Raw genomic sequence first — 27,899 nt, 5'->3', positions numbered from 1 at the left:
TTTTTAACCTGGGTACTCAAGTTAAGCAAGTCTTCGCGCAAATTCTCGTTCTCCTAGATTTGCAGAGCGACTTTAAGTAAGTAATTGATTATTACCTTGATTTTAGGGAAGAAATATATATATATATATATATATATATATATATATATATATATATATATCAAAATACTTGATGCAAGTCTACAAAATGACCGCTTGTGTATAAAAATAAATGAGTTTATAATTGTAATTCCACAGCAAGACGCCAGAGGAGCTGATAAAACTTGTTCTGATGTTTTACAACCGATTTGACATGTTATACTCGAATTTTACGTCACCGACAATTCGGATTTGTATCAAAGGAATTGTATTACCTGAGGTAACTATAATGAAACTGTCCTCAATATGCCCGAAAAAGTTTAATACTAAATTTACAAGTATTAGGACTAATTTATAAATCCTATTTAATATACCTGGAAAATTTAACTAACAAAAAGAGAAAAGACTACTAGTATTGCCAATTATTTTTACTAGATTATTATAGTAAATTCAACAATATATTACTTAGTCCGATGTATGTTATTTATAAACTACCATGGTAGATATTAAATTCAAAAATGTCCCATAGTAAAGGTGTAAGAGGAAGCTAAGACTTATTACACAGTACTCGGTCCTATTAGTTTTGTCTATAAGACCGTTGTAAGTTAGTATAGTATGTCCTCGAGCAAACAGACCGAAGTTAAAGCCAAATACCGATTCTTCTTGGTTAAGTAGCATTTTAAATGGTTAGTAGCTGGATCGGTGACCCTCAGCATTAAATATTATTTATAATCTAACTTTATAACAAAATATTGTTGTAACTTTACATTCTCGATCAAAAGACTCTCAATTATGTTGACAAACACAGAAAGTTAATAAAAGAACAAACAAAATCACCGCAATCAATAAATACATTCTATGATCTTGAAAAATTTCATTTTGCTCCGGATAAAATTTAGTTAAAACAAAAATAAATAAATTTTCATGGTAATCTATTGAAAAATTTTAGTAGCGCACGTGTTAATTTTTAGTTTGGACACTAATTAATTTAACTATGTTACATTTTATTTGTTTGGGATATACCACAGCATACTTTTCGAAACTGAAATTATGGGTAACTATAAATTCATTGAGAAAATAAACTCCACTGGTAAGATATACTACAATTTAGTTTAAGGTTAATCTTTATTGTTAAGAGAATAAGAATAATTTTGTGTCCAGGAAAGTCATATGATAAAATCGCTTTTTTTTTTTTTTTTAATGAAATTTAGTGTAATTGCAAAGGTCTTGATTTGAATTTGTGCCTTTTTAAAGTTTTACATCATTCTCACCGATAGTCAATTTATTATGATAACTATTTAGGCTGCATTCGAAATTGCTCTATCTCTAGATACATAATTAAGAAATGACTTTGTATCTTGTGAACTATTGACATTTTTAAAGAAATAAGCTCACCTCGATATTACACTCATCGAGACCTTTCATTTGAATACCCACATCAATTTTTCATATATTTTATTTATTTATATATATTACATATATGTATATTAGGGTGGCGCAAAAAAACCGACAATTTTTTTTTTGAGTCTCGAGTGAAAAAATGTTAGTTTTTGATGTTTTAAGAGTTCTCTCCAAAGGACAGCTTAAAAAAAAAATTTTTAAGATGTCGCTCCAAATTTTTTTCAAATTTCAAAAATCGTCAAAAATCGAATTTTTTTTCTCGTTACGGTATAATTTTATAGACTAAAAAAAAATAAGTTTCTGAAAATTTCAGTTCAAAATTTGAATTTTGAAAGGTCGCTCATAATTTTTTTCAATTTATTAGTGCATTAGTTTAGATTTTTTCGAGCGACCTTTTACTATTCAAATTATACTATTATACCTTATACTATTCAAATTAAAATTCCATGCATTTTTTTTTTTATTTAGTACAATAATCGATAAAAATACATCACGAGATGAACTAAAAATCAAGCACAACATAGAAAATATAATTTTTTTTTAATTTAATAATTTTATTTAATCAACTGCCAGGCGTGGGTTCGAATCCCAAGTTGGTCTTAGAAACCAGCTTGGTTGAGATTTGACCTTGCCGCGTAGGTTAAGATTTTTTCAAACCAAAAAGACCCCAACGTACCACTCCCAACACTTGAAGTCGACGATATGACTAATTGAAGAAAAAAAAAAAATTATGAGCGACCTTTCAAAATTTAAATTTTGAACTGAAACTTTCAGAAACTTGTTTTTTTTTTTTTTTGTCTATAAAATTATACCGTAACGAGAAAAAAAATTAAAAAAAAAAAAAATTCGATTTTTGACGATTTTTGAAATTTTAAAAAATTTGGATTGACCTCTTAAAAATTTTTTCTTAAGCCGTCCTTTGGTGAGGGCTTTTAAAACATCAAAAACTAACATTTTTTCACTAGAGACTTAAAAAAAAAAAATAGTCGGTTTTTTTGCGCCACCCTGATATACATATGAAAAATATATCAAAAATGCATGTGGGTACTCAAATGAAAGCTCTTGGTGAGTGTAACATCGGGATGAGCTTATATCTTTAAAAACGTCAATATTTGAGAAAGTACAGTGCAATTTAACAAAAGTCATTATTTAATAAAGCAAAATTTTATTTATTTATAGTTCACAAGTCACGGCAGTCACATAGTGACTGCAAGGTTGCTAGTTTTAATAATATTAATAATTTTTTTTTAGAGTCATAACCCGAGTCCTATGATGGGAAGTATCAGTCCTAACTCGACGAAAATTTACTACCCACAGCTCAGTGAATCGGCAGTTTGGGTGTATAATCACAAAGAGTATTTGCACATCAATAATCATGATATTGTTAATATTATGACAGAGTGAATTTATAAATATCTTTAATTTTTATTATTTATATTCATAAATTAAGGATTAATCAAATAAAGATTGTTTAATATTTACAGACGGGAAATCTTTACACCTTCAGTAACTGACCCGAAAGTTTCTAAAATCGGTAATAAGTATTAATTTTTTTGAAATTTAATATTTAATTAAATTAAATTAAATAATAATTGACCCTCGCGATTTTTGAAATACCATAAATTTTCGGTATTAATGCGTTTATCATAAATCTACCGTTATAATTCTGAAATAATGCGGTATTTCTGTGGTTATTTTGGCCAGTTTTTTTACTATAGTTATACAGCATTTCTACCGTACTTTTGCTGCAAAGTTCAGAAATAATGCGATAAAATTACCGTAAAACTCTAGAACTTTTACCGTAAAAAATCTATGTATTAACTATAATATTACTATAATTTAACAATAATAAAATCGTATTTCTACGGTAAAAATACTGAAGATATACTGCAATTTTTCCGCGTTTATACTGATATAATTAAAGATATAATGCTTTCTACCCTAAGATGGACGGTGGTGTTTATTACTTGGTGGGTCTTATTAGGTGACTGAGTAAATAGTTACGGATAGTGTCTCTGATAGCTCATCTGGTAGAGCCTTCGGCGCGTAACTAAATGATCCGGGTTCGAATCCCGATCTGGACTAAAAAAAATGATAATAATAATAATAATAGAGAAATTAATTTATTAACTTCTTAAAAATTATTCATGATAATTTATAATATTATAAAACAAAATTTTAAGCTATTGAAAAATAGTAGTAAAGCAGCATATTTTTGGTATTTTACCGGTAATAGAAAGTAGGAATCTTCTTTTCCGGTTTTTTGCTGCAATAGTGCCGCAGATATACAGTAAATATGCGGTACATTTACGATTTAAATGCTGTTAATATACCGTAATTTTTCTATTGTATTGCCGTAAATATTCTGAATTTATTTCGTAATTTTTTCGTAATAATTCGGCAAAAAAACTGGCTAAAATAACTGAAGTATTACGGTAATAAAAATACAGCATTTATATCGTATAAATACCGAATCTTTACGGCATTCTCAAAACCGTGAGGGTAAATTTTGAAATTAAATATTTAATTAAATTAAATTAAATAATACTTAAATTTTGAAATTAAATAACTCTTATAATTATTATAATTTAATATTTTCCATGTGATTTTTGTCAACAGAAATGGTAAGTCCTCACAGAATTTGTGATGACGACGGGCCAACTATTATTGCTTCATGTCATGTAGATTTCCAAAGCGGCCATGGTATCCTTCTGTCTCATTTTTTTTATCTGTAAGTTGTTATATTTATTATTGTTATTATTATTATTATTATTATTATTATTTAAAAACAATTATTTAATTAATATATTATGTAACAGATTTACTTCCTGGACTTTTGGACACTCTATCGTACAAGATTGTCCGAATGTTCCTGTCTACAACATAGATAAAAATTTTAATCCGCCTTACTGGCCTACTTGCATTATCAAGGAATACGCTGGATACCTCAAGTAAAATACAATTATATAATTTCATTAAAATTATATATCATATATTCATACATACACAGAAAAAAAGGTTCACTTGAGCCAAGAAAATATTTTTCTTCCTAATTATTTTCTTGAGCGAAAAAAAATTTTTTTTTTGACACAAGAAATTTCACTTATTCCAACAGAATTAATTCTCTTGCTTTAAGAAATACGTATCTTGGTCCAAGAAAATTTATTTAAGTCAAGAAAATCTTGCTGTTTTGAGAAAATTCAGCTTCGAGCTCCAAAAAATTTAGTTCTTGATAGAAGTTAATTTTCTTGTCTTGAGAAAATTTCTCTCTTGCTCCAAAAAATTAAATATAAAAATAGAAGTTAATTTTCATTAATATTTTTATTGATTAACATGTCAAGATCAAATAATATTTCATCATGTTTTTTCATTCAATATGTATAATTGCACGGTAAAATAATATAAAATGGGTATCAAATATTCTCGAGAAAAATTTTCTCAAGGTGAGAAAATTTTTTTCTCAGCTGAAGTAGGTGGCGCTGCTTCCCTAAAGTATCTCAAAATCCTTATCAAATATAAAAATTTATTGTATCAAGTATTTATGATAATAAGAAAAAATGACTTGCACCAAGAATAGAATTTAAAGAAAAATTTTAACTTCGGCGGCCAACACAACTTTGGTCTTCCTTCAGACACCCGACAAATTTTCTGGAGCCAAGAATTTTGTTCTCCAGTCAAGAAATTTTTCTTTCTGTGTATATATATCAAAATATTATTTTTTAAGTTATTAATTATCTACAATAAAATTTTTTTTTTTTTTCAGCAACGAGGCCTGTTTATATTTTAACAGATATTAATTTTAAATCACAAATATTATACATATTAAATAATACAAAAAAAATTATTAAATATTTTTTTTTGAAAATACAGTAATTAAATTTGTTCAATAATATAGATTTTTTTCTTTTTATTTTTTGTATCATTAATCATTACCAATTAAGTAATTATGGAACTAATGATAGTGTCTTAGTCTATTAAGTGTTACTCAATAATTAAAAAATATTTTTATAGCTTTGTTTTTCGAGCGATCAAAAATAGTTTTTGTTATTAGCAACTGTTGCAATCATCGAAGTAATTCCAAAGGTTTTGTATCAAGTTAAAAAATTTTTATTAATTTCTTTTAAGAGAAGTTTATTTTTACAGAAATGAAGGTGCTTAAAAATATAATTATTTTTTTTTGTATTATTGATTTATTTAATAAAAAAATAAAAGGAGAATTATCGTGTGAAGATGAAGCTCATAAATTGATAAAATTCAAATCAACACACACATTTTACAGTAAGTTCTTTAAAATTTATTTATAACAATAATTTTTAATCAATATAACAGAAGATTTGTATTAATTTTTAGTTACTAAAAATAAAAATACAAGTAAAAGAATTATTTATTTGATCATACAGAATATTCTAATAGTTACACCATAATTTTAGATATAGTTTTAAAATTCTCTGTAAGATGGCGTTGCAAAGCGAATATAATACTACGTCACTGCCGCGCGAAAATTTGAATTAAGAAAAAAAATAAATTTGTTAATTTAAAAGTTAACCTCGAGAAATAAATAACTTAAATATTTTTCCTTCATTTTGTCTGAAAAATAATTTAATTAAGCTCACATGTTACCTATTATATCCTTATCAAAAAAATCTACATGAGTTTATATGGGAATCCACATAGGAAAGTATGGATTCGTATAGGAACCCATAGGAATCCACATAGGAAGTATGGATTCCTATAGGAACCTGTGGATACATGGATTCCTACTTGGGAAATCCACATAGGAAATGTGAATTTTTATAGGAATCCACATAAGAACCTGTGGGTTCATGGATTCCTGTATGGGAAATCCACATCGGAAGTATGGATTCCTATAGTGAATTTATATAAGTGGAATAAACATAGACGTTGTAAGAACGTGACTTAGGCCAGTGAGTAGCGTAGAAGACTGTCAACCATGAGGTACTGGGTTCAAATCCATCAGACGCCAGCAGTTTTTTCATTAGATAAAATTACAAAATCCGTTTTTCAGAATTAATTTCAATTATTAACTAAATAATAGCAATTACTTCATAATTATGTTTAATTTTTTAAATAAATTTTTTTTCGCCTGATTAATATGGGAATCTATGTAGGATCCTATCCTGGATTCCTATATAGGAAACCATATGGGAATCTATCCAAAAATGCCATGTGGGAATCCAGGCTTGTTTCCCATATGGATTTTTTTGATATGGCATTTATTGAAAAACATTTTATCGTAATAACACGCTTCTGTGTTCGACAGTTGACGATTGCAAGTTTGTAAATCTTCATTTTGAAGATCACGAAGCAAGAAACCTTAAAGTGTCCATCGTATCCGACGAGGAAGTGCTTGAGACCTTGGACTTGAAAGAATCCAACGGACTGTTGGCTGATTTTTCTACTCCAGTGGTATTTTTTACCAACAAAACGGACGAGAACTGTGAAGCTTATGAATTTAGCTACTCCACCATTTTTCAAGTAAGTATCAAACCCTTCAATCCTCCAATCTCATGATTAATCCAAAAACTCCACACAGAAAGAAAAGTTTTTTGAGAACAAAATTCTTGGCTCAAGAAAATTTGTCGGGCGTCTGAAGAAAGACCAAAGTTGTGTTGGCCGAAGTAAAAATTTTTTTTTTAATTCTATTCTTGGTGGAAGTCATTTTTTCTTATCATAAATACTTGATACATAAATTGTTATATTTTCTCACCTTGAGAAAATTTTTCTCAAGAATATTTGATACCCATTTTATATTATTTTACCGTTCAATTATACATATTGAATGGAAAAAAATGATGAAATATTATTTGATCTTGCCATTTGACATGTTAATCAATAAAAATATTAATGAAAATTAACTTCTATCTTTATATTTAATTTTTTGGAACAAGAGAGAAATTTTCTCAAGACAAGAAAATTAACTTCTATCAAGAACTAAATTTTTTGGAGCTCGAGGCTGAATTTTCTCAAAACAGCAAGATTTTCTTGACTTAAATAAATTTTCTTGGATCAAGATACGTATTTCTTAAAGCAAGAGAATTAATTCTGTTGGAATAAGTGAAATTTCTTGTGTCAAAAAAAAATTTTCTTTTCGCTCAAGAAAATAATTCGGAAGAAAAATATTTTCTTGTCTCAAGTGAACCTTTTTTTCTGTGCACCAAAAATTGTCATATCCTTCTAGTTTGCTCCAAATCTTGGATACTTCACTCTTTATCGTGATCAATCGAAAATGGCAGCACTTGTCTACTCATTCAGGAAGCCAACAGACTTCAGCTTGGTAAAGTATCCTTTTTTGATCATAAAAAATCTTAAATTTTCTTTGGAAACCTCTAAATAAGGCCTCTTTGTGCTGCATTGACGCTCAAATTAAAATAACTTTTTTGTGTTAAGGATGGCAACATTGGCCACTACGTCCTGAGACACCTGCCGGATTCTGTGGATAAGTCCCGGTACATCTTTATCAAGCTCTTGGATGCCTATCAAGGTACTAATATACAACCTAATTATTTAGCAAGATATTTAACCATCCAATCTTGAATTTTCCAGCATTTCCAGATGCTCCTCATGAAGTAGAAGCAAAACAAAAATTCGATTTAGGAGCTACACATGTAGAAAACATCATCATAGAAATGGTCGTTCTGCTAGACTTACAAGAATCCGAGTAAGTAATGGCAATATTTCATTTACATTGTTTTGTTTTACTGTATAGAATAATTTCACTTGCAGCACTACACCCACTGAAATGATGAAGGAAATGTTGATGTACTACAATTACATTGATATGCTCTACTGCAATTTTAAAAGACCAAGCATCGGGTTTAAGATGGTGAAAATTATAATTCCGAAGGTGTTAAAGGTATTAAAGTAAAACTTACAATTTTCTGTTTCAAATTTAAGTAACGCCCCTTTTGAAGCTTCTGTAGTAACCAGGACTAAGTCACGCCCCTTTTTAATGCTATCGCAGCAACCTACTTAGCAACTGAACTAACCCACGCTCCTCTAAAAGTTTCCTTAGCAACAGAACAAAAACACGCCCCGTTTATGATTTTCGTGTAAATAAGCCAGGTTACACCCCTTTTTAGGTTTCTATAGCAACCAGGACTGACACGCCTCTTTTTATAATACCGCAGCGACCTACCTAGCAACTGAACTAAGCCACACCCATTTTAAAGGTCACCATAGCAACTATTCTAAACCACGCCCCTCTAAAAATTCCTTAGCAACTGAACAAAAACACGCCCCTTTTATTAGTTTCTTGTAAATAAGCCAGGTTACGCTCCTTTTGTAGTTTCTATAGCAACCAGGACTTAGTCACGCCCCTTTTCAATGCTATCACAGCAATCTACCTAGCAACTGAACTAAACCACGCCCTTATAAAGGTTTCCGTAGCAACTGAACCAAAAAGACACCCCTTTTGATACTTTTTAGTAAATAATATAGGTTACGCCCCTTTTTAGGTTTCTATAGCAACTAAACACTGACCACGCCCCTTTATAAATATTCCTGGATATATTTTCTAGCTAATAGGTTGAGTTATATTTCTTTTAAGAGTTACTTATCAATTAAACTGAAATCCAGCCCTCTTTGAAGTATTTTATAGTAACCTAATTAAACCACGCCCGTTTATAGGTTTTCTTAGCAACTGGATATAAATTATGCCCTTGTAGAAGGTTTTTTCATACAACCAGATTAAGTTACACCCCATTGAAGGTTACCATAGCAACTAGATCAAGCCACGCCTTTTAAAACGTTTCTATAGCAACTAAGTAAGAAGTAACGCCCCTTTTAAAGTTTCCTTAGCAACTGCCTCAAGCCACGCCCACTTATTACCAATTTCTTTTCAAAAAATCACTTTTTTGCCTACTTGCAGTCCAAAATCGGCAATCCTCACAGCGAATATATGACCTCTTCCGAAATTAACAGCCTCAAAACGTTTATCGAACGAGAAAAAACGCAATTGGGCGTGAGTAACTACCAATTGGTCTCAGTTATGACTGAGTAAGTATTTGACTAATTTTCTACATTGAATCTTTGGATAATATATCACTAATTATGCTTTTCTTTCTTAGGAGACTTATTTTGCTGAACGATAACCCCGTAAAAGTGACCCAAGCAAGTAAGTATGACAAAATTTTGTTCAATAGCTGAAAAATGAATCGATAAAATCAACTTTTGTTAATTTTTTAGTTATTCTCAACGAACGCAAAATCTGTGAAAGAAGCGACGAAGCGATGATGATAATCGCACTTCATGTTGACTGTCAAGCAGGACATGGTATTTTTGTGTCTCAGATGTTTTCGATGTAAGTCTTTTAATTAAGCTTAAGGAGGTCCTTTCGCCATCAATGTTAAATAAAAAATATTAGATTATGCATACAATTAATTTTTATCTAATAGTTAAAATCCTTATGTATCTACTAGTGAAGTTTAATTTATTCTTCACCGTGGAAATTTTTGAAAAAAAAATTTCTAAAAATGTTAGTATTTTTTCCGAGTCTTACGAGAAAATCAGACCTTAACAACTTTCTCGAATTATGGCATTAACCACCGATTAGATGAGGTAAAAAAAAACTCAAAATAAATCTTTCGAAATATTCAGGTTTGATTTTTTGCAATAAAATATATAGGTTGCCGTGGAATTTATGGAGAAATTATAATTATAAAATAACAGAAAATTTTTAAGTAACCTACATTTAAATGGCGTCAGAACATTTGGCAACGTTGTGTAGCGCGCGAGCTTCAAACCATTCAATAAATTCAAACTAAACTTTAACGCGCTTAAGTTTTTCATATATACTTATTAGTTAATTTATTGTTAACAAATTTTCATATTTCATAATTGAAAAATAAAACAATAATTAAAAAATACTAGCATTCCTGCCATGAGACATTAGAATGTTATGGTTTTGTGACTAAACATTTTTAATTAATTTATTTATTTACACTGACTGCAAAAAGTTAAACATGGTTAAGGTTATATTGTGGAAATAAAAATATAAACAACCGAAATAAAGCATTGCCAAATCACGGACAGGTTACTAACATCTGATTTACAACAGTCAAATTAATTTTTGTATTTAACTATTTTCTTTTTTTAATTTTTAAAATTTCAACGATTAATGCCTCATATACTATTTATTTTTTTAATTTTAGCAATTTTTATGGGTTTTTTATTTTAATTTATCGAATATTGACTACTAAAGTTGTTGTGACTCAATTGGAGCGAAAGGACTTCTTTAAGAAGTTTAAATGTAAAACATATTATGATAATTGATGATTAATTTTTTATTAAGATTAGGTACTGATCATTTCAATGAAGATATGAGGAAAGAATGCCGCAACTTTACAATTAATGTTCAATCGGATAATCTTAATCTTATGACACTATGGCCGTCGTGTGTCACTCGGGAATATTCTAATTATTTTAAGTATGTAATAATTTCGAATTTTTGATTTGTTATCAGGTCAAGTTTGGAATTTAATCATAATTAAAAAGTGAATTTTTATGTTTTTAGGAATAATTTCTGCGCGCGCTACGCTAAGACAGACGTGGAAACACAAGCCAATAAAATTTGATAAACTTAAAGTGAAGATAAAATAGCCGCTGCATTTTTATATTACTCATGTAAAAAAAAATAATAATATACCCGAGAAAAAATATTTATATATAATTATATATAAATTGGTTATATATGATTATATATGAAAAATGGCCAAATATAATCATATCTAATCATATATAATTATATATAACAATACTAGCGGTTTCCCGCCCGCTTCGCTGGGCGAATTGAACAGGAAATAAATTAAATTTTATGTTTCATTTTTATTTATTATTTTTCATATTTTCTATATCTCAAATTTCTTTTCTATATCTCATGTGTTTAGAAAATGCAATGCTTTTAATCTGTTACATTTTTTGCAATCCCGTAATGAGAACAATTCATCGATTATGTGATCAGCAAAAATAAAATGTATGTTAAATTCTTAGTCCGTTGACTGAATAGCTATATGTAATGTTAAATTTTGGAAACGTTACAATGACTTTTTTGCCGCTGCCAAAGAGACGATTGTTGTAAGAAAATATCACTATTAAGTAAGAAAAATATTTAAATCCGTTGACCTTGGAGGCCATCCCGGTATTTGTCTGTTTCTCTTGAGATTCAATCAAATTTTATATTTGTAGGAACTGTATTTAAAGAATATGAATTTTTTGACAATTATCATTCCCGCACTCCTATGTGGGGGAGGAACTTCGTAAGATCCTATTCGAGATGATTTTTACATTATAAATAAAAGATTCCAACAAAACTTTGAGTCTATAAAAACTATCGATTGGAAATGAGAAATTTTCATTGTTAACGCCCCCGCAATCCCTATCGGAAGTAGAATTTTTCGGAATCCGTTTTGAGATGATTTCCTCATGACAAATGAAAGATTCCGACCTAATTTCGAGTTTGTAAAAGTTACAGTTTGAAAATGGAAATTTGAAATTCTAACACCCAGCCCCGCAATCCCTGTTGGAAATAGAATTTATTGAAATCCGTTTTGAGATGATCTCTACATGACAAATAAAAGATTCTTACCAAATTTACAGCTTTTAGAAGCTATATTTTGGAAATTAAGATTTTTTTTTGTCGACACCCACCCTCGCAATCCTTATTGGGGGTGATTCGTCGTTAAATCCGCTCTTAGATTATTTCTACACCACATGTAGAAGATTTTTACCAAATTTGGAGTCTATGAGAACTATATTTTACAAACGGGAAATTTTCATTATTAATGCCCCCGCAATCCCTTAACTGAAATAGACATCATACACGAAGATTCTCACCGAATTTGGAGTCTGTAGAAGTTACAGTTTGGAAATGAAAATTTTAGATTTTAACACCCACCTCCGCAATTCCTATCGGAAGTAGACTTTATTGAAATCCATTTTGAGGTGATCTCTACATAAGAGATAAAAAATTTCTACCAAATTTAGAGAACGCAAGTTCCGAGTGATTTTTCATAAAAAATATAAAATATCTCCGTAATATGTTCGGAAAGCTACTTTTTTATTGTTTTAATCTTTAGCTTATTATTTTTCAATCAAATTCAACGAAAATAAAATTTTTTTTAAATCGTTCATTGCATTAAATTCTTAACCAAATACCGCTAGGGACGGCTGGTGGAATCTCCATTCACATGTAAAAATTACAATTTTCAAACCTAATTATTTAATTAAATATCTTGGAAACTTTTTTTTTTAATTTTTTTATTAATTATTAGGCTACGTAGATTGAATTTACAAATTTTTAGGAAGTTTTAAAAATTTGACTACTTTGCATGAATCTCCTTAAATAGACTATCATATTTTTTAATTAAAATATCTAAGTAACTGAGATGTTTCTTATTTGTTTATCAATAAATAAGTAATATGTTATGTGTTTAATTAAATTGTTTTTTAAAAATTTAATTAAAGTTATTGAAAAAAAATATTTGTTATTTATTAGTCGAAATTAACCTTTAAATTAAAAAAATTTTTTTTTTGAAATTAAAATTTTCGCGCAGCAGTGACGTAGTATTATATCCGCTTTGCAACGCCATCTTACAGAGAATTTAAAAACTATATCCATAAATTTCATTTAAAATCAATAATAAAACAGCTTTTTTTGTAATATAGCTTGCATTTATCGGTCAGATAGGTTAATAAATCTAAAAATAAAAGATAAAAATGAGTGATCAAAAACTAATTAAATCCTATTCTCATTACTAAGTGTAATTATTTTTTTAATTATTTGATGACCCAACAAAATAAAGTAATTAAATTAATGAAAATAAACTTTGGATTTTCCAAATGATAACATTAAAAATGTTAAAGCGCAATTGATCAATGCACTCAAAATAATTTCAGCTATTATTAATTTCCCTTGAGTCAGTTAATGGCCGACGCATTGCAAGAAAATGGGGTCGAGCGTGTATTGCAAAGTGATTTATCTATTTATTGCATTAATCTGTAAAATGTCAGGAATTAAATCGAGTCAATGCAGTGAATATGGTGAATTGGTAAAAAGCGCTAAAATAAAATAATTGCAATAATTTTAACCTCAAATTTTTCATTTCAGTGCAAGCCTTATGAACGGCAGCCATGTTGTAACTCAACTTTGAGTTGTATGGTCTCACATTTGGAGATAAAATTTTTCTGCATGAAAATAGGTACTAGTGCATAAAAAAACAAGAATTATTTTTATTCCTTCGCAGTTTTGAGAATGCCGTAAAAATACCGTAATTTTTCTACACTGTAATTGTACACCGTAATTGTACTGCACTTTTCCTGTACAGTTACCAAAAATATACTATACGATTACCGCATTAATGCCCAAATTTTACCCAAAAAATTCCAAATAATTATCGTAATGATACAGTAATTTTTAAGTAAGAAAACCATATTTTTAACTTCCCGCTAAGAAAATCGAAGATTTTCAAAAATCGGGAAGTTATTGTTTTCACCCCGCTTTACGAAAATCGAGTTTTCATCGAATCTCGACGTTTCGAGGTTCTAGGAAACTTCCCAGTCTATTCCTGCGATGATCTCTGTATGTCTGTATGTATGTGTGTGTGTGTGTGTGTGTTTATTTTTTTTTTCCCTTAGGGGGGGGGAATCCTTTTTACGGATTCTAGGCATAGTTGTTTGGCCTGGATATGTGGCGACTCGACGCAGCGTCATACTAAAACTCGACACTAACGCCCCTACCCACTAAACCCTAAACCCCTTTTCCTTCTTTCCTCTAATCCCTCATGGAAATCGCCGTCAGGCATTACTTCGTGAAGGGAGGATCTAGCTACTGCTCTTCCTTCTGGTGGCTAAGGTGTTAACTACCTTCCTTCTATCTTCTGTTATTTGCTCTTCTTCTTTCAGTGGAACGCAAGTCTTTAAGGACTTCTGTTGCAAACGTGTTGGTAGCGTTCCAGGCATCTTCTGATGACAACATTGCTTCCACTAGTAAATCTGGTTGCATTCTCTGGTTCAGGATCCTCTCCAGTTCTTCACGCTGTGGATCGAAACGAGGACATACAAAGAAGACGTGCTCCGCGTCTTCAGCAGCTCCTGGGCAGGACGGGCACTCCGAAGAGTCATCGTGCTTAAAGCGATGTAGATACTCTCGAAAACACCTATGTCCCGACAACATCTGCGTAAGATAGTAATTGACCTCACCGTGATTCCGGTTAAGCCAAATGTCGATCCGAAGTATGAGACGGTGCGTCCACCTACCCTTCTCTGCAGCATCTCATTGTAGTTGCCATCGGCCTATGCTCTTCTGCCGTTCTTCAATTCTAAGTTCTTCAGGGCTCAGTGCAGTTGACCTTTTTCGTTGGTAAAGGGCCCGTCTTTCCTCTGCTAGAACTCTAAGAGGTAGGGTTCCAGCAATGACGCACACTGCTTCTTCTGATATAGTGCGGAAGGCACTAGCTACTCGTAGGGCACTCAGTCGGTATATTGGTCCAGCTTTTCTCCATGATTCTTGGGTTTCCAGTGCATCAGCCCAAATGGATATTCCGTAAGTGAGCACTGATGTGACTACTGATGACAATAGTAGCATCCTGCTCTGCATTAGGCCTTCGATGTTAGGCATCAGCCGTGCGAGACTAGCCCTCACTACTGACGCTTTGGCACTGACATGTTCCACCTGCTGCTTGAAGTTAAGTCGTGCATCCAGCATCACTCCCAGATAACGGATAAATGGTTGTGATGTGATTTCTTGTTCTCCGACTCTCAACTTGATGGTTTCTACCGTTTTTCTGCTGGTGATGAGCACTGCCTCGGTTTTATGCTTGGCTAGTTGCAAGTTCATCATGTCCATCCACAAATTGACTCGTCTGAATGTAATATCAAATGCCATTTCTATCTCTTCGAGGTGCTTTGCGACAATCACGACAGCTACGTCATCCGCATATGCTACAAGTTTGACTCCCGTAGGCAATGCTATTCTCAGGAGGCCATCATACATGATGTTCCATAGCAGAGGACCTAAGACTGATCCCTGTGGCACTCCTCCGGAGATTTCGTACACTTCCGTACCATTCGTCGTGTCATATTTCAGGAGCCTGTTCGTGAAGTAGCTCGCTACTATTCTGCGAAGGTATCCTGGTATGTTTTTTTCTTCTAGAGCCCGCATAACGCAGTCCCAGTTAGCGGAGTTGAAGGCATTCTTGATGTCCAAAGCAGCCACCAAGCAGTATTTCTTCTTTCCACCCTTCCATCTCGTTCCGGCGATTGCATCCTTGGCTATATCAACAACCAATTTGATAGCATCCAGAGTTGACCGTCCTTTTCGGAAACCAAACTGGTTCTCTGCTAGGAGTGGATCGACTAAAGCCTCTATTCTCTGATGAATTATGCGCTCGAATATCTTGCCGGCCGTGTCTAACATGCAGAGTGGTCGGTAGGATGACGGTTCTTCCGGCGGCTTTTTCCCCTTCGGAAGTAACACTAGCCGTTGCTGTTTCCACTTCTGGGGAAAAGTCCCTTCCTTCAGGCATGTATCGTAAACGTCCAGGAATAATGTCGGTGCTGCCCTAAGGATTGATTTCAGGGCAATATTAGGAATTCCGTCCAATCCCGGCGCATTATTATTTCCTACTCGATTTCCTGCCTCTATGTGTGTGTGTGTGTGTGTGTGTGTGTGTGTGTGTGTGTGTGTGTGTGTAAATATGTAAACCTCTCATACCTTTTGAATGGCTTGACCGATTCGATCGCGGTTGGTGCCATGCGAAAGGGCTTGACCAAACTTAGACCTTAAATATACTTTGGAATGATTCGAACTGGTAGATTTTGAGAAATCACAAAAAAACTACAAAAAAAAATTTTTTCAAAAGTAGTTTTTTTGGAATTACTTTTAAACGGCTTTACAGATCAATTCCAAAAACTAATCAGCTGTTAACATCAAAAAACCACGTCGATCACCGCCAGTCCGGTCAAAATCGGTTGATTCGTTCGTGAGTTATCGTTGACGAAAGTAAACCGAAAAAAGTGTTTTTAACTTCCCGCTAAGAAAATTGAAAATTTAAAAAAATCGGAAAGTTATTGTTTTTACCCCGTTTTTCGAAAATCGAGTTTTCATCAGATGATGTCAGCGTGTCTGTATATATATATATATGTGTGTGTGTGTGTGTGTGTGTGTGTGTGTGTGTGTGTGTGTGTGTGTGTGTGTGTGTGTGTGTGTGTGTGTGTGTGTGTGTGTGTGTGTGTAAATCTCTCATAACTTTTGAACGAATTATCCGATTCGATCGAAATAAGCGGCGTTCTAAAGAGTTTCTTTACTCTTAGAATTCTGATACTAGTTTACAGAATTTGAGTCGATGAATTTTGAGAAATCTCAAAAATAAAATTTCCAAAAATTCGTTTTTTTGAAATATCTTTTAAACGGCTGAACCGATCAATTTCAAAAACTGATTAGCTCTTAACCTCAAAAAACCACGTCGATCGCCACCAACCTGGTCAAAATCGATTGATTCGTTCGTGAGATATCGTTGTCGAAAAACACCACGAAAAAACCAAAAATTGAAAAAAATGTTTTTTTCAGAATTTCTATAAAATTTTTGGTCTGACCTATTTGCGCTTAGAAATTCTTTAAAGAACTCAAAAAACTGCGTTAAATGCCGTAAACCTCGAAAAAATCGGTTAATTAATTCAAAAGTTATTGCGGTTTGAAAATTCAAATAATAGTGTTCTACGAAACTGCCATCAGTCTTTTGAACTCGAAGAGCTCAAAAGCACAGAACAGCTATTTATTTGAGCTCGAAGAGTTAAAAATAACACAAAAACTATATAATACAAAAACTATAATAATACAAAAACTATAACACTCGAAGAGTTCAAAAAATAAGTGAATTGTTGAGCGCTTAGGTATGGAGGTATGGAGGTCAACCGTTTTCCTAATTTTTTTTTTAATTTCTCCGAAATTTTTCGCTCTATCAATTTAAACTTGAAGATTCTTCATGAAGCTTAAAAAAATGCGTCGAATGCCACCAACCGCGTAGAAATCGGTTCATTCATTCAAAAGTTATTGCGGTTTGAAAATTCAAAAAATAGTGTTTTATCAAACCTCTATCAAACTTTCGAGCTCGAAGAGCTCAGAAGGATACAAAAGCTATTTTTTAATCTCGGAGAGCTCAAAATAATACGCTAATTCTATTTATGAGCTCGAAGAGCTCAAAAACGTCATAAATGCAATTTCAAACGTTTAGGTATAGAAATGGCGGGAAGTTGCAGAGATGGCCTTCAGGGTCAACCGTTTTCCTAATTTTTTTTTTCTCATTTTTAAGATTAGAATATGCTTGCAAAGATTGGCAAAAACAGTTTTTTCACTCTTTTAACATTTGTTACGTGAAATAATAAAATAAACATGAAATTTTAAGTACGTATTAATCGTTTCAGTGTATTTAAATGAATCGTGTGAATACGACTATAACTGTATTGAAATAAGTCACTCAATTTGTTCAAAGCGACACTGTACTTGCAAAAACGGCTATAAACAAGTTGATAAAAATACGTGTAAAAAATGGACAACAGGTGATGTCATACTGGACCAATCATGTTCCGGAAACGAAGAATGCCAAGGAATACCTTATGCGCACTGTTCTGAAGGGAAGTGTCAATGCAAGCCTCAACACAATAAACTGAATGACACTGCATGTGCGCCGATACTGGGTATCTTCTGTTGGAGTGATAGTCCATGTGCAGATATCAATGCAGTCTGCATTGACCATAGGTGTCAATGTCGGGCTGGATTTCTGGCTCAGTCTCACGATAAGTGCATTAATAGTAAGGTTATAATTAAATCCAGAGTATTTCATTTAATTGCACGATACTTTCTTAAATATTGACGTTGTTAAAGATATAAGCTCATTCCGATGTTACACTCATCGAGAGCTTTCATTTGAGTACCCACATGCATTTTATATATATATATATATATATATATATATATATATATATATATATATATATATATATATTTCATATATACTTCATATATACACATACAAAATAAATATAAAATATATGAAAAGTTGATGTGGGTACTCAAATGAAAGGTCTCGATGAGTGTAACATAGGAATGAGCTTATATCTTTAAAAATGTCAATAGTTGACAAGATACAAGGTAATTTCTTAATTATGTATCTAGAGATACACGGACAAAAGTAAACTGTAATATTCACTCGGATTCCGGTTAATTTTTATAGTTTCAAACAGTAAAGCGGACATCGGGGTGGCAAAAATATAAATATTACAGAACTTAATATAGAAAGTATAAAAGCCACAATTTATAATTTAATATCCAAAATAAGTGATTAGTAGCTGTCATTATAGTAAATAACGACTCTTTCATATCTTAAAAAATTACAGTTTCAAACAGTAAAAATTGGCATTTCAATAAATAGTCCATATTATGAGGAGAAGGGGAACTCAGATGAAAGAGAAGGGGGTCTCACTCTGGGAGAATTGAAAACATTTGAAACAGTAAAAATTATACTTTTAAAATATCCATTTTACCAGTCCAAGCAAGTCAATAATTACAGTTTGATTTTTAGCGTTGCGTTTAAAATTTACCATTTTACTTTGTAAATATTAACGTTGCTTGTATTAGAAATTTACTAACTTTATTTTATACTTTTTAAATATCATCGCGATCATTTTTTAGGTACGAAATGATAAATATCAAAGTCTGAATTCTTAATTATTATACTTTAACATTTTAGACATTTTAGACATTTACATAGCGAATATTACTATTTGAAATAGTAATTTTTAACAATTGATCATTACTTATTATAAATCGACTGTTGTTTATTACAGTTTACTTTTTTCCGTGTAGAGTATTTTCGAATGCTGCTTAAATACTTATCATAATAAATTGACTATCGGTGAGAATGATATGAAACCTTGAAAAGGCACAAATTTAAGTTATGACCTCTGCAATGACACTAAATTTCCCTCAAAAAATCGACTTTATTATATGACAATACCGTTTATCTAATTTCAACAAGTACTTTATTTCCATGGATAATTTAACCCTCTATTTGTAGATTTTTTGGAAAGTTCCTGCAAAAAATCCACCGATTGCGACGGCATACTTCATTCCAAATGCTCTGATAAAGAATGTACATGTCTATCAGGTTATATTCCGGTAAACAAAACCACGTGTGCGCCTCTTTTAGGCGAATTTTGTTGGAGATCTGAAAAATGCGCACCAGATAATTCCGTCTGTGTCAATAATGAGTGTCAATGCAGTGAAGACTACTCTCGGCAATCTAACGACCGTTGTTTGCCGAGTAAGTAATTTTGTTATTAATTTCAAATCTTCTGTTCTTAGAACACCGTTTAATTATCATCAATCCTGTTCCAGCTTCTTTGGGCCAGTTCTGCAGATTTAATAAAGACTGCAATGCAATTAAGTACTCAGTTTGCTCTGAAAATACCTGCATTTGTCAACCGAATAGTGTTCCAGCGAAAGGCAACAGATGCAAATCTCTCCTTGGTGGAGTTTGTGGCTACAAGATTGATTGTTTTCCTCGTAATGGACTCTGCGTTGACCAGAGGTGTCAATGTCGTCATAATGTTCTTCCCCAGTCAAATGCTAAATGTACAGTTGGTAAGTTTGTAAATTTTTAAAAGTAGTTTAAATATATGAAAGCTTTTACTGATCGTACTTTCAATTTTTCGATAATTTCATGTCAAACGTCAGTAAAAAAAATAATTATCCCCTGTAGATTATAAGAATAAATTTAAAAGATAATTATAATGAGTTAATTAAGAATAAATTATAAGAAATTAATTTTATTTACAATTATATTTTAAAGTTCGTTCAAATTTTGTCCGCTGATAGTATTTGAGTAAATACGAATTAAACGCCCGCTTAAGTTTAAAGTAAATCATAAAAAGACACACAATAGGGAACTGTATTACCGGCAGTCGCTAGACTTAAGAACTATTTAGTATAGTATGCAGCTGTCTTTAACCTTTATTTACAAATAAATAATTATATATAGCTGCTCAAAAGTCCTGAAATTTCTTGAACTGCCAGCCGAAAAAAAAATTAATTATAACTAAACAAAACAATATTAAGCTGCCATTTTCAATCCGCGGCTTCCCATAAGATAGATAAGGAGATTAAAAAATAGATTGAGTTTAAAAATATATATTTTCAAAAGTTATCGTGTTTGCCCCTCCATAAGGACTTGATAAATCCCCTCTATAAGCCATTAAGCCACTTTTTTTATGTAAAAATACGAATTAATCGATTTAAAAAAAAAAATTTAATGTCTTCAACAATAATTTATCTTTCTGACTGTGCTTTTTATATCATTAATATGGACAATATGATCATTGGATACAATTTTAAGCTGCCAGTAGAACATACCTTCGCGCTTAAGACATGCAATAATAAATTTTTTATTTAGGATTTGTTAAAACGACGTATGCGAAAATGAGAAGAGACGATCCGGCCAGGTGTTCTGCCAACGGAACTTGCACTTGTGAACCGAAGCACGCTGCATTGAACGACACAATTTGTGCTCCTGGTTTGGGAGAAGGCTGCAACTACTTGTGTCTTACGGACAATGCAGCCTGCATTGATAATAAGTGTCAATGCAAGTCAAAGTACGCAATGCAGGCTCGGAAATTTTGCAAACCGAGTAAGCATAAGAAGTTACTCAAAAAGAAAAATTTCTTGACTAGAGAACAAAATTCTTGGCTCAAAAAAATTTGTCGGGTGCTTGAAGGAAGACCGAAGTTGTGTTGGCCGAAGTTAAAATTTTTCTTCAAATTCTATTCTTGATGGAAGTCATTTTTTCTTAATTCTACACTGTAAAAAAAGCGGTGTTAAAATGGACTCATTTTAACACCGCTATGTAACACCTGTGTATTAACAACGGTGTAGCGGTGCTTTTTTGCGGTGTTAAAAATCCGGTGTTAAACCGGTGTAATATCGGTGTAACCGGTGTAATACCGGTGTAACAGTAGAATAAATATACACCGTATCGGAGTATGAATATTACATGATCCATAAAACACAATTAATATTCAATATTTATCAAAATGAGACAAGTAACATTTATTTAAGAATTTTCAATTTATAAAATTACTCAGAAATCGATTTAATGAATGTTATATACAACAAGTTAAATAGATTTAATGAATGTTATACAACAAGTTAAATAGTATTTACAATATTAAATGTTTAGGAACAATATAATAATTATTTTTATCGTAACCATGATGTTTCTCATAATATAATGGATGTTTTAAACATGAAAAATCTACAGCTGTGCAAAAATAAATTATCTATATGAAAATCATTTAAAAAACGTTCAAAATTGTCGTAAAATTGTTCTAAAAATGTTTCAAATTTGTTGTAAAAACACTAAAACTGTCCAAAAAATGTTCCAAAATTGTCTCAAAAATATCCGAAAAATGTCTCAAATGTATTCAAAATTTGTTCTCAAATAGTTAAAAAAATGTTTTAAGATTATTCAAAAAAGGTTCCACATAAGATTTAAGGACAAAATTTCAACTAAATTGCTTCAAATAAATTGCATTGATTCTAAAATTATCTTAGAAGTATTCCGAAAATCTTCAAAAAAATACTTAAAAGTTATGAAATAATTATTAAAATCCACTATTTTAATGTTTCCGATTATCTATATGATGTCCTAAAATTGTCCTTTAATAATGGTGTTAAAGTAACACGGATCGAAAATTTACACCGAGAGAATTTCACACCATTATTTCACACTACACGGCAATGTAAAGTGCTCTGGGTCCATTTTTACATCGAAATTTTTTACAGTGTATTTATTTTAATCAAAAACTTTTATCTACTTTATATTTTATTATTTTCAACTTTCTAAATTAAATATTAACTTTTTTTGATTATTTATCTTTAATTATTAAACATAAAAAGTTTAATTATAAAAATTGTGTTACTTAAAATATTATCAACATCGGAAAATTTATAACACCGATTTAACACCGAAAAAAAATATTTACACCGCGACCGGTGTTACTACTACACCGATTTCGGTGTTGAATTTAACACCGGAATTTTTAACACCGTATACCGCATGGACTCACACCGGTTTTTTTTACAGTGTATCATCAATACTTGATACAATAAAGTTTTATATTTGATAAAGATTTTTAGATATTTTAGGGAAGCAGCGCCACCTACTTCAATTGAGAAAAAAATTTTCTCACCTTGAGAAAATTTTTCTCGAGAATATTTGATACCTATTTTATATTATTTTACCGTGCAATTATACATATTGAATGAAAAAAAATGATTAAATATTATTTGATCTTGCCATTTGACATGTTAATAAATAAAAATATTAATGAAAATTAACTTCTATCTTTATATTTAATTTTTTGGAGCAAGAGAAAAATTTTCTCAAGACAAGAAAATTAACTTTCTATCAAGAACTAAATTTTTCGGAGCTCGAGGCTGAATTTTCTTAAAACAACAAGATTTTCTTGACTTAAATAAATTTTCTTGGATTAAGATACGTATTTCTTAACACAAGAGAATTAATTTTGTTGGATTAAGTGAAATTTCTTGTGTCAAAAAAAAATTTTTTTTTCGCTCGAGAAAATAATTAGAAAGAAAAATATTTTCTTGGCTCAATTGAACCTTTTCATCTGTGTACAGATCTTCAATTGATATTAAAAATTTAATTTTTTAGCGCAATTGCACTTGGCTTGTGCGTTCGACGTCGACTGTAATGACGTCGAGCATGCAAAATGTTCGAACGGTAAGTGTGTGTGCAGGGAAAAATATGCGGAGGTCAATGTAAAGACATGTCGGCCGCTGTTAGGAGGATCTTGTAGATCAGACAGTGACTGCTTCACTGACAATGCGAGCTGCATTGACAATCAGTGTCAATGCAACGAATATTTCGTCGCTGCAAATAATTCGTGCCTGCCAATTGAAAAGTTTTGTAATGTCAATGCCGACTGCTCGGATATAGAGAGTGCGGAGTGTTCCGACAATGTATGCAAATGCAAACCGAATTTCCGGAGGTTCAACAGTATCGTGTGCGAACTGCTATTGGGAGGAAGTTGTATAAGCGATGAGCAGTGTCGGATACCGAATTCTTCTTGCCTACTGAATAAGTGTCAATGCACTGAATATTATGTTGCAAATTCAAAAAATCGATGTACATTGTGTAAGTTTTTATTCATTTTTAATTAATACCCATGATTTCAGTTCCGAAAAGTATGCCATGGTATATCACATACAAATAAAATGTAACATAGTAAAATTAATTAGTGTCCAAACTAAAAATTAACACGAGCGCTACTAAAAATTTTCAATAGATTAACATGAAAATTAATTTATTTTTGTTTTAACTAAATTTTATCCGGAGCAAGATAAAATTTTTCAAGATCATAGAATGTGTTTTGATAGAGTGTGTTTATTGATTACGGTGATTTTGTTTCGTCTTTTATTAACTTATTTGTGTTTGTCAACATAATTGAGAGTCTTTTGATCGAGAATATGAAGCTACAACAATACTTTGTTATAAAGTTAGATTATAAATAATATTTAATGGTGAGGGTCACCGATCCAGCTACTAACCATTTAAGATGCTACTTAACCAAGAAGGGTCGGTAAGTATTTGGCTTTAACTTCGGTCTGTTGACTCGAGAACATACTATATACTAGCCTACAACGGTCTTATAGACAAAACTAATAGGACCGAGTACTGTGTAATAAGTCTTAGCTTCCTCTTACACCTTTACTATGGGACATTTTTAAATTTAATATCTACCATGGTAATTTATAAATAACATACATCGGACTAAGTAATATATTGTTGAATTTACTATAAGAATCTAGTAAAAATAATTGGCAATACTAGTAATCTTTTCTCTTTTTGTTACTTAAATTTCCAGGTATATTAAATAGGATTTGTAAATTAGTCCTAATACTTGTAAATTTACTATTAAAATTTCACTGATTCTCTTTACAGTAACCCTAGGACAGCCTTGCATCGATAACGATGACTGTAATACGATACCTCATGCCGTTTGCTCCAATAAAATTTGCGCTTGCAACAAAAACTTCATCGCACTCGACGAGGAAACATGCTTGCCTGTACTCGGCGGACATTGTCTCGAAGACCTTGAATGCCGTTATAACACAACCGAGTGCATTAATAACAAGTGTCAATGCAAGGAATCTTTTAAAGCTGTTTCTAGTCATCAGTGTCGAAACAGTTGAGTATAAATTACCAATTTGGAGGTACAATAATACGCCCCATATAGCAATTTTTTTCAAGGCTTGAGCAAATTTGATCTTAATTTCGATAGTTGTTAGTGTCTTTTTCTACCTATGGATCTTGCTCCAGATACTTGTAGCAAATTCAATTGACAAGTCTTGAACAAGCCTTGTACAAGAATTTAGGGCCAGATTATAGCTCAAGAATTGTGTAAAAAAATTGAGAAAATCTGACGATGCTTATCGATAAACTACCTATATCAATTCTTGAGAAAAACAGACACTAGAAGCATGCTGAATATACTTGTGCAAGACTAGCTCAAGATCTGCTCAAGATCAAATGTTTTCGAATGACCGTTCGCATCATTCAACTCCTCCTATATTTACTATAGGACCAGTGGATCTCATTCAGCTTAACCTTTTAGAGTAAAGACCTACTGTTTTATCGATCAAGAGAAAATTATTTTAAAATGAGCACCACTGAATCAATAGATCTTCAAGTAGTGGAGGGGAAAAAGTGCTATAAAATATATAATGTATCATGCATATTGAGCAAATCTTGAGCAAGTCACGCTTCAACATTTACTGTTAGTTTTTGGTTGGCAAATGCTTTAGAAATGAACAAATTACTGAGAATTACGGATCTTGAGCAAATCTTGAGAAAGTCATGGGTAAGTGTCTGTTTTGAGTTTCTGATTCAAAAAATCCGTCAGAAAGTTTTTCAATGCACCTTGCATTGGACTTGTCTCATATTCTTACACAAGATGTCTTGAGCTAGTTATATATAAATCTTGAACCAGTTTTTTCTACATGAACTTGAGCAAGACCCATATGTAGAAGAAGACACTAGCAACTAGGGGGTTTGCTCAAGACTCTGGTACCTAAATCTTGCACATGTTACTTGAGACAATAATCACTTTACAATTTTTTTTTTTCAGAATCTTCGATAGCTTTCTGCAAAGATGTCACAGAATGCGGTGACCGTTGGCATTATCAATGCAGTGACGGCAAGTGTATTTGCGCGGACGACAACATCCTTGTTGACATCTGGACCTGTTCTCCGATGATCGGCGGAGCTTGTTGGGCGGATCATCAATGTGTTGTTGAAAATTCGAGCTGCGTTGATTTTAGATGTCAATGCAAGCCTAATTATGTCGTAATAGCTAATAATTTGTGCTTTAAAAATAACTTATGATTTATGATGATTTTTAATACTATTTTTGTGACTTAATTTGCGACCTTGCGGTTAAAAAACTAATAAAATTTTGATATTTCGAAACATTTTTTTTTAGATATTGGGAAATTTTTTTACGGTCGCTTAAAAATAAAAATTAATTAACTTGTATTTGTGAAAGGAGGAAGTCATTTTTTAGCTCACAGTCGAAAATATGGCGGCAAAGAAGTTTTGGAGTGATTATTTTTTTGCTGACTTTTAACGTCGAGGGAGATGAAGAGGCCCAACTTTATCGATGCCCTGGTTTAGGAGAGCGAGTAAGTTTTTGATTTATATAAAAGCTTGAAGATAATTATAATACACTTTTATTTGTAGTGTAATCCGGCATTTGTGAATCCTTGCTGCGGCGACGACTTAGAGTGCCAACGAATTCACAGTAGTGACTCTGTATGCAGAAAAAAAGGTATAAAAAAGTTTGGTAAATTAAAATGTGAATGCTTTAAGCGCTTATGATATATTGAAAGTAAATTTTTAAAAATAGTTTAAATATATGAAAGCTTTTACTGATCGTACTTTCAATTTTTCGATAATTTCATGTCAAACGTCAGTAAAAAAATAATTATCCCCTGTAGACTATAAGAATAAATTTAAAAAATAATTATAATGAGATAATTAAGAATAAATTATAAGAAATTAATTTTATTAACAATTATATTTCTAAATTCGTTCAAATTTTGTCCGCTAATAGTATTTATTTAAATACGAATTAAACGGCCGCTTAAGTTTAAAGTAATTCATAAAAAGACACACAATAGGGAACTGTATTATCGGCGGTCGCCAGGCTTAAGAACTATCTAGTATAGTATGCAGCTGTCTTTAACCTCTATTTACAAATAAATAATTATATATGGCTGCTCAAAAGACCCGAAATTTCTTGAACTGCCAGCCGAAATAAAATTAATTATAACTAAATAAAACAATATTAAGCTGCCATTCTCAATCCACGGCTTCTCATAAGATAGATAAGGAGATTGAAAAATAGATTGAGTTTAAAAATATATATTTTCAAAAGTTATCGTGTTTGCCCCGTCTATGAAGACTTTATAAATCCCCTCATATATAGACCCACCCAACCTAATAATACAGACCGTTCGTCAGTATTAGGCGACTTTTGTACAACCAGTGAGCACTGCGAGACTGAGAATTCTGTCTGCATCGACAATGCGTGTCAATGCAGCCGTTTTTCCACCCTTATGTACGATGGAACCTGTGTAAGAAGTAAGTGACTTACCGGACAAAGCTCAATGCAATATCACGCTATCTTGTTATATTAAATTACAGAAATATTGGGGTATCCCTGCATTGGCGGTCTTTGCGGGAAGATTTCTTTAGCTAAGTGTTCCAATAATATTTGCCAATGCACACCAAATTCTGTGGCGATCAACTCAATACGGTGTCAACCAACAATTAACCGCACCTGCTACAGCGGTTTATCCTGTATTGTCGACAACTCGCACTGCATTGATCACAAGTGTCAATGCAAGCCGCAATAAATTCCTACGGAAAGTCAACAGTGTCTTCCGAGTTGGTTTAGTTAAATTAGGTAATAATTTGAGCCTGAAGAGTCGAAGATTAATTTGAAAATTGGTTTCAGCTAAACTAGGACAATATTGTTCTGAAGATGCAGATTGCTCGCTGATAAGGAACGCAAAATGTTACGAGACACAATGCATTTGCAACGATAATTACGTCAATATAAGGAATAACAGATGCATTCCATTTTTTAATGATTTTTGCTCGCAAAACTACCCTTGCGGTGCCGAAAACTCTCACTGCATTGACCACAAGTGTCAATGCAAGCTGAATTTTCGACTTATAACCCCTACAAAGTGCATTTCAGGTACACTGATAGAAGGATTTAATAAGCTTTATTAACAGTTAATAAATTATTTATTAAATACGATT

The 27,899-nt window shown here is 31.7% G+C and overlaps 2 protein-coding genes across 2 annotated transcripts; both read left to right on the top strand.

The window, feature by feature from the left end:
• The first annotated feature begins 292 nt into the window (after positions 1-292).
• On the top strand, positions 293-8,867 carry LOC123263947. The gene is made up of 12 exons (XM_044726993.1): positions 293-358; positions 2,731-2,879; positions 2,964-3,013; positions 4,099-4,210; positions 4,299-4,430; positions 5,531-5,550; positions 5,692-5,757; positions 6,761-6,975; positions 7,679-7,774; positions 7,888-7,981; positions 8,044-8,344; positions 8,836-8,867. Exons 1-11 carry the CDS (start codon positions 293-295, stop codon positions 8,160-8,162), a joined length of 1,119 nt encoding a protein of 372 aa, XP_044582928.1. The 3' UTR covers positions 8,163-8,344; positions 8,836-8,867.
• A 4,632-nt stretch (positions 8,868-13,499) lies between these two features.
• LOC123263946 (prion-like-(Q/N-rich) domain-bearing protein 25) lies at positions 13,500-25,978 on the top strand. Its single transcript, XM_044726991.1, has 10 exons — positions 13,500-13,544; positions 13,604-13,694; positions 18,052-18,303; positions 19,569-19,814; positions 19,889-20,134; positions 20,943-21,176; positions 23,223-23,705; positions 23,747-23,765; positions 24,463-24,758; positions 25,699-25,978. The coding sequence occupies exons 1-10, from the start codon at positions 13,500-13,502 to the stop codon at positions 25,953-25,955; spliced, it is 2,169 nt and encodes a 722-aa protein (XP_044582926.1). The 3' UTR covers positions 25,956-25,978.
• The last annotated feature ends 1,921 nt before the right edge of the window (positions 25,979-27,899 follow it).

The sequence above is a fragment of the Cotesia glomerata genome, linkage group LG4 (assembly GCF_020080835.1).
Source record: "Cotesia glomerata isolate CgM1 linkage group LG4, MPM_Cglom_v2.3, whole genome shotgun sequence".
Taxonomy (NCBI): domain Eukaryota; kingdom Metazoa; phylum Arthropoda; class Insecta; order Hymenoptera; family Braconidae; genus Cotesia; species Cotesia glomerata.
The sequence above is the reverse complement of the archived record's forward strand: the minus strand, read 5'-3'. Positions and strand labels throughout refer to the sequence as shown.